Genomic DNA, 8129 nt, shown 5'->3' with positions numbered 1-8129 from the left:
GAACAACATCCGCCGCCCGAGCCCGAGCCGGAGTGACAGGCTCTGCACTTCTCTCCCGGCTTGCCCATTCAGCAGGACCCTTTTTTTCCCAAACGCTCGGCGCGGCCAAATCGGGGGGCAAGGCTTCCTGCAGTTACAAAAGAAGGAGAAGGGGAGCGGCCGGGGCTGGGAACCCCCTCGCCCGGCCCCGGACGAGCCCCGAAAACGTGCCTGGGGTGGCCGACCTTTTGTCCCCAGCCACTTCCGCGGCCGTCCCGCGGACTCGACGACCCCGAGCGACCCCCGCCCTTAGCCGCTGCCGTCCGCGCGCCCCGCGGGCCAACTCGCAACCCACCCCCCCCCCCGCCCCTTCCAGAGTCCCGGCGCCCTCCCGTTGGCCGTGACGTGGCGCACGGGCGCGCATGCGCCGCCGAGCCCCGTTCCCTTTCCCTCGCGGCCCGGGCCGGCTGGAGGGGGCGGGGCCTGGGCTCGGGGAGCCGCGCGGCCGCGGCGGGGAGGAGGGCGTGTGTGCGCGAGGCGGGTGCGCGCGGCTCCCGCGCGGCTCGGCGGCGGCCGGGGCGGAGGGGGAGGAGCCGAAGGCGGTGGCCTGCGCTCCCGCCCGCCGCGGACAGCCAACCAGCCCCGCGCAGCCCCCTCCCAACTCCCCGGCGGGCGGCGGCGGCGGCGGCGGCGGGAGGAGGAGAAGGAGGAGGGAGCGTCTCTGCCGCCGCCTCCTGGTCCCCAGCGCCGAGCTGCCGCCGCCACCTCCCTCCGCCGCCAGCCTCCCTCGATGGTCCTGCCGCTGCCCCCTCTGTAGTCCGAGCCGGGCTCCGCGGACGGAGCGCTCGCGGCCTCGGCGCCCGCGCGGGCTGCCGAGTGCAGCGCCGAGCCCCGCCGCGCCGTCTCCGACGAGCGCCGCGCGCCGGGCAGCCAGCGCGGCCCGTGCCGAGCGAGGAGCCGCGGGCGGGCGGGCGGCGCCGGGCCCGGGCCGCCCTCGCTCTCCCGCGCCCCGGCCCCGCCGCCCGCGCCCCGGCGCTCGCCCCGCAGGAGGAAGGCGCCGCAGTCTCCGGGCCTCGTCGCCCCGCGCGGCCGTCCTCGGCACGGAGAGCACTCGCGGGTCCCGAGGGGAGGAGGCGAGTCTGGGGCCGGGCTCGGAGCTCTTGGGCGCCCCCACCCCCGTTTTCGGAGCCCTCCACGCTGCGGCCGCTGTCCCCTCCGGACCATGGCCGACGACGACGTGCTGTTCGAGGATGTGTACGAGCTGTGCGAGGTGATCGGCAAGTGAGTCTCCACGCGAGGGAGCGGGGAGTGTGGAAAAATGCATTGCACTGATGCCCCGGTCCTCCCGCACCCGCACCCGCACCCCGCCCCGGGCCTGCCCCCTGCCCTCCCCGCCACCTCCCTCGCCCTCCTCGCCCCGAAGTATTTGCAGACGTGTACCTGGACTTTCCGCCGGGTGTGGGTCTGGGGGGGGGGGGGCTTCTCGGCGATCGGCGGAGGCCCGGGAGCTGGGGTCGCCCACCCTTTGAGGCGTGGGGCCGGCTGCAATCGGCTGTCTGCCTTTTATCTGACGGTTGCACGGGGACGTGGCCAGACCGATTTTATAGTTGCTTCTGGGAACAGTTGGGGTTATTGTTACCTTGTGTGTACCATCGAGCACTAACGAAAAGAGCAGCTTGCGTTTCCTTCGCTTGGGTGGAGAGGGAGAGAAAGAACGTCCAGGGTTTTTAATTGTGGGGTGTGTGTCTATTGTGCAGGATATTAGAGCGATGCCTTTGTGTTCACCCCATGCCCGGATCGGAAGGGGTCAATTAAGACGCGGTGCGTTCAGTTCTCAGCAAATTCCTCACCTGGTGGAGACGAACGTGCAAAGAGTTGGGGGCAGCCGAATTTTTAATGCCTCGTTATGCAATGACTGTTAATTCCGTATTCGAGGCTCCCCTCGGCTGTTGGGATGGTGGTTAGCGTGGTCGAGCCGTCTGCTTAGAGTCACCGGGCTGGTCTAGAATATAGAACTGACAGTCCAAATGCTCATCCTTTCATCTGGGCTGTATAATTACACTAGGGAAAAGCCGGGAATCAGATTAATCACAGTGCTGATTGAGAATTAAATCTGCAGTTCCTCATCTAATTGTCCATTCCTTAAATCTGTTTTGAATAGTTTCCTTTTCATTCTTGTCAAACAGTATTCCAAGCGCACAATTCTGCTAATTTGCTTGTGAGGGAAATCCTGGCGAGCTGAAGTTGATTTCCTAGTTCAGCCATGTATTCGGAGGCTTTAAAAGTTGAGAACACAAGATTTAAGAGCAATTTTGGCGTCTCGATTACGGATTGCTCGATAGCTACCAGGGAACTGTTTCACCTCCTTTTGGAAGCGGGGCTTTATTGCCTGTTTTAAGGTCGCGTTTGGGAAAAGAAATCAAGACCTTGGAGCAGTTGGTCTGTGTCTTTTAAGTTGTTTGCAGTCCTAGGTTTCAATTCGTTTTAAGTGCGGAGAGCTCCTTTTCCCCCTCTTCCCGGCAGAGGTTACAATGTTGCTGCACACTGTAGAGCTTGCTACACACTTTCTTTTCTCAGACCCGTTTGATACAAGGACGCAATCGCTCCTTTCCCCTATTGTTACATTTGCAGCCAGTGTACTAGAAGGCTGGCGAATGTGCCCCGGTGAGAAGTGGTTGTGCAAGTTCCGTAGAGCAGCGCTGTCCAAAAGATCTGGATAGTAAACCACATCTGTCATTTTCGATGTGTGCAATTTACATATGTAAATTTCCTAAGTCACATTCAAAGGACTAAAAACAAATAGGTGCAGTGAATTTTAACAACATATTTTATTTAACCCACCGGATCCAAACGGTTCAACGTGCAAGCAGTGTAGAAATTATGCATGAGATATTTTATTCTTCTTCTGGTACTCAAGTCTTTGAAATCCAAGGTGAATTTAACATTGACAACATGTCTCAGTTCTGATGCTAAGTGAAAATGTTCACGGGAAATACTTGGTCTGTATTAGGGTTTCATAAAAATCACATTTTGCAAAAGTAGATTCACCTTGTTCCAAGCTGTTTCAAACATATCTAAAAGTTTGTCAATAACTGAATTTTGTATCTTGTTCTAAATTAAATGAAAGGAAATTCAGAATTCATTTCCTCAGACTCCCCACATTTCAAGTGCTTAATAGCCATATGTGGATGTTCAGTACTTGAGAGACATATGATTTTTAAAATGTCCTTGGTTTCTTTTTAATACTAAGTGAAGGAAATTTGGTGTTTCCCAAAATCTCCACATAATGCGTGTATGTGCATGATGCTTGTTGTGTTCCTGTTGTATTTGATTGAAATGGGCCAGCCCAAAATCATAATTGAAAAATGAGAAATTAAAAATATTAATTATATCGGGATGATAGAATACAGACATTCGCATTTCAATGTTAGTAACTAGTTCTCACCCTTTTACAATTTTAACTCTTTGGATATAAAATGAAGTGGTCATCATTATATTAGCACAAGTAGAATTTTCTGGAGATAGAATTGATAGAATATTTTCAGGTAATTCCTGGTAGAGCTGAATTTCTCTTTTCTGTTGCGCAGAGCTATCAAAAGAGGGAGAGCAAGCTAACTGGGGTGTGGGGATGGGCGCTGATAGGTACTCTGGCTACCTTAAAAACTGTGAACTGTAAAATCATGTTCATGTCATCCAAAATCTTATTTGGTGACTGCCATTTATAATATGTCACTCCATGGAATAATGAATTCATGTTGCCTTGGTGGAAAAGAATGTAATGATACTGTTCTTCACCAGGTGTAAAGGTTGGAGGTTTCTCTAGTAAATTGTCTCAGCATATATTGATCTGTAAATTGAAATTCACTTGAGATTTTCTTCTAGGGACCTTGACAGCATACATTTTAACTTAAAATTTGCTCAACTCTGGATTTAAACAGCCCTTGAAGATGTTCACCTGTACTGAAAATCTTTCGGCTACTTTCTAACTTATCTGGAATTGTGATTTTTCTCTATGCCATTTTTCTTTAATAACAGTCAAATTGTTTTTGACTGTTAGATCCTAATAGTCTTCATTGAAGTACTTTAAAACGAATTTCCCCTTTTTATTTATCAGTTGACCACTCACTTGCCTAGCCTCTATTTATCCATTTACTCATTTACGCATCCACTATTCATTTCGTGGCCATCCATAACCCAAAGGGTTAGTTTAATTTAGATCCCGTATGGTATATTTTCATACTTAATTGAGAAAAATGGCTTATAGAGTTAATGGGATTTTAAAGTATAAAGGTCATTTTGGGGCATATTTTTTTTCTAGTGAGTAATAGTCATTACTCTTGTTAAAACTATCTATGTGCCTGATTTATTCTGCGTATTCAGAGAATTCCCTGTCTTTAAATTCCGTGTAAGTCTTTCCTTGGTGTTCCTCATTTTTAAAGTCTTATAAAAGCTCTTTTAATACCTATTGTTCCCATAACATTTCCTCATGCAACGTCTTTCAAGTGACTGAAACAAATCATCTAATGATGATGCCTTATTGATCCCAAAATCTCTTGTCTTATCAATGAAGCAATTATTGAAAAAGTGGGATATTAATTAGTACAGGTAGTACAGGTAAGCGGCTAATTTTTACACAGCGGTCATTTCCTGTATCTTTTACAAACTCATAGTTTTAGGCTGAGTGTTTAATCAGTAATATTACACAAAAGAAAATGTAAGGTGCTTCATCCAAATTAAAGCGGTAGTGCCTACTTCATGTGCAGTGGTTTCTGTGAAAGAGTGACAGAATGTACACCATTTTCACCTTGTGCAAACCGAATTTTTGCCTTGGTATTTATTTAGGGTATTTAATAACCTGTTACTTCTGGCTTTACTACTTTGGGCAGGACATCTCTTAAAACAAGTAACGCATGGCCCTCCTCAAGGATGACCTGCAAGTTTCTTCAGCATGCTGTATTTGCTTACACTCGGGAGCACTTATCATATTTAATTACAGTTACTTATTTATGGCCCTCTACCTAGCTAGTTGGGAGCTTCTTGAAGGCCAGGCATATATCCTACACATCTTTCTCCATTATTTCACACAATGTCTGCAGTGTAACAGGCACCCATTAGCTGTGGAATGAATTGAGTGGTTTTAATAAAATTTCATGAAAAGACATAAAGCATGTTTATCAACCTCAGAGCAATTATTGTCCCAAAAGGCTGTATTTAAAGGAGTGGTTCTCCACCTGGCAGCATATTAGGATCACCGGGGGAGCTTTTAAAACAAAGATCGATGTCGGGTCCCTGTGTCAGAACAATGAAATCAAAATTCCTGGGAGGGGGTCCTGGTCGCTGGTATATTTCAAAGTTCTCTGAGTGATGTTAATGTACATCAGTGATTGAAACACTTGCTTAAAACTTGGGTTATGTGTGTCATATTTTGGGTCTGAATTTTCAGAGACCTAATAGTTTCTTAAAAGTACAATAAACCATTTTTATGGAGGTATTGAGGCCCAAAGACAAAAACATGGGTTTTATCTTTGATTTAAAACACAAATTTTCACACTTGTCTAAGAATTTTATTTCATCTATTTTTATGTTTGGCTTTGATTTCTTGGACCTTTTAAGATTCATATTGATTTATGACACTCATCTAATGCTAACATGGTGATTGATGTTTGAACAGTAGAACAAGGATTAGTTCAATACCATGATGATGATGGCTCCTTAATTTCAAGAAATTTATATGTTTAATATGGATTGTGTTTTGACAAACTCAAGAATATGGTCATGTTCATAATATATTTTAAATCATGTGCTTCAATTCCAGTAGCAGTTTGCTAATGAATTGGTAAAATGCAGCTTTTATATAAATACTGGATTAATAATATGTAAAAAAAATATTTGGCATAGAAAAAAGTCAGTACAGTTTTTTTATACTAATTGCATTGACTTTCATGTGCACTGATTGGCCCCATGATTTGGGTTTCTCGTACCACATGGGGGTAATGGGACATCATACTGCACTTTTTCTTTTTCCTGCAAATTATACCTAGACATTGTAGGTAAAGTAGATTTTTTTTAATCTTAGGAAAAGGTCAACTGTGAACCTGAAGGAAATAAGATTTTTCCAGAAATAAGAATATACTCCCTGAAAGAAGTGTTTGATTAGAGCACTAATAGTGTAACATAAAAAGGAAGCCAGCTAACCAGTAGGCAGCCCAGAGAGATACAAGCCATGGGCGTTAGACTAAGGGTTTGAGAGGAAGAAGCCATTAAACACTGGGTCTGATTCCTATACATGTCCGGCCTTACTGGGAATAGGAAAACTGTATCCAACCTAATGATGCAGTTTGATTCTGAGGCCATTTTGAACAAGACTCATGTCCACATGGTCACTTTCCTGAATGTGCACGACCTCCTCTGAATCTGCTCTTTTGGGGGTGCGGGCTTTCTTGGGCAACCCCCAGAATTGCTCAGGGGAATATGGATGCCTGCGCCTCTCAAATACAAAGCCTTCACAATAGCCCTTTGAGTGGTCTCTCTGGCCTATACTGTCGTATGCTTTTTTATGGACAGCTTTATGACTTGGAGCTTCTGAAGTTTCCTTTGCATGTTGTCTTCATAAATATTTCCTGTGATCCCTTGCTTTCTAGGACTTCGACATACTTCTATGTGCTTGATATGTGCTTGATATGTGCTCTTCACTGCCACCAGCATCTCGCGCCCACTTCTGGTTTTCATTTGTATCTGTTTCCACTTTCACTTGACAAATTATAGTGTCCCTTAAGTTGAATTCCTGGATATTTCCTCTCCCCAGCCTTTTTATTGTTTGTTTTTGAACCACACCTGGCAGTGCTCAGGGCTAACTCTGGCCCTGCACTCAGGGATCATTCCTGGTGGGCTTGGGGGAATATGTGGGGTGTGCCAGAAATCAAACCTGGGACAGCCACACGCAACACCCTACCCACTGTACTGTTGTTCTGGCCCTGGGAAAGTTTCTTTAAATTGAAAAAAGAAAAATTCACATATTGTTACTATATCTAGTTTTATTTCCACTCAGTAGTTTAAAGGAACCAAGAGTATTTTCTTAAGATTGTTCTTGAATTGCTGCATTTTGGAAAATGTTTTCACATTTTAAATGTCACAGAAATACCATTTCAAAGAACTTTGCCACTGATTGTTTACAGTAAAAAAATATTGTAACATACCTGTTTTGTTAAGAGAGTTGACATTTGTGCCTTTCTGTACTAGATATTTTACGTGCACTACCTCCCTTAGTTTTACCCATTTTACAGGAAATAGTGGCATTCATAAAGGGCTGAATAAACGGCCCAAGAACATACGGGATTTCTACTAGTTATAAAAACCATTCATTCACACACATGCAAAGGCACATGCTTTTTTCTTTTCAGAGTTCATTTACTTCAAATTTTCATGCAATTTATGAGTTAAGCTTCTTTACCTCTTCAGTAGAGGTTTTCATGCTACCATCCATTGTTCCATCTATTTTGTTTTTCTCTCTTTATCTGAAACGAATTAACATTTTTCATCCAACTGATGTCTCTGCATTCTTTAGCAAGGGAAATAGAGAAAATTGGCCCCCAATCCAGAACATAATTTGTTTTGGAACTTTCTCTAGCACCATTACTTTCCAAGTTTTTCTTTCTAATTCCCTTGCCCCAGCACACAGAGAGTTGATTATTACTTGTAACTTGCCAAACCAGAGTAATGAGGTTTCAAAGTGGTGTTTGTTGCAGGTGGGGTGGAGTGGTTTCCACATGGTAGTTATTCCTATCTCCTGTGACCAATACTGAAATTGTTCTTTCCCACTCTGAAAACCATGTACCGAACCACAGTTGGTGAGCTGAGAGTGTCTCAGCTGTCTGCCAGTGCCACACAGCAAGCAATTGAGTTAGTGCTGCAGAACAGGCAAGTACCCGGCCCCGGCCAGCAAGATGGGTATGTGGCTCTCTCCTTTCTGGGTTTTATTCCTTAGTTGCAATGGACAGTGCAGATTCTAAAATGGACAAATATGAGTCTGTTTATGCTTCAGGGTTCATGGTGCAAAAGGATCTGCTTCCCTTTCCTTTCCAAGGCCACCCAGAATCCTGATATTCTCTCTTTCAACTGGTTAGATTCGAATGTCATTATGGTATTACGAT

General features: G+C 45.8%; 1 protein-coding gene across 13 annotated transcripts in view; it reads left to right on the top strand.

The window, feature by feature from the left end:
• The first annotated feature begins 516 nt into the window (after positions 1-516).
• The window catches only part of CASK (calcium/calmodulin dependent serine protein kinase), a 454745-nt gene continuing 447132 nt past the window's right edge, over positions 517-8129 (top strand). For 7 of the 13 annotated variants that reach the window (XM_055123473.1, XM_055123468.1, XM_055123465.1 and 4 more), the window contains exon 1: positions 519-1260. In XM_055123473.1, coding sequence (XP_054979448.1) covers positions 1202-1260 — 59 coding nt within the window. In that variant the 5' untranslated portion in view covers positions 519-1201. Of the gene's footprint in view, positions 1261-8129 lie in introns of all 13 variants that reach the window. The other 6 variants (XM_055123470.1, XM_055123469.1, XM_055123466.1 and 3 more) reach the window with 4 other exon arrangements.

This window comes from Sorex araneus, chromosome X (assembly GCF_027595985.1).
Source record: "Sorex araneus isolate mSorAra2 chromosome X, mSorAra2.pri, whole genome shotgun sequence".
Taxonomy (NCBI): Eukaryota; Metazoa; Chordata; class Mammalia; order Eulipotyphla; family Soricidae; genus Sorex; species Sorex araneus.
Note: the sequence above shows the minus strand (reverse complement) of the source record. Positions and strands in the feature narration are given on the sequence as shown.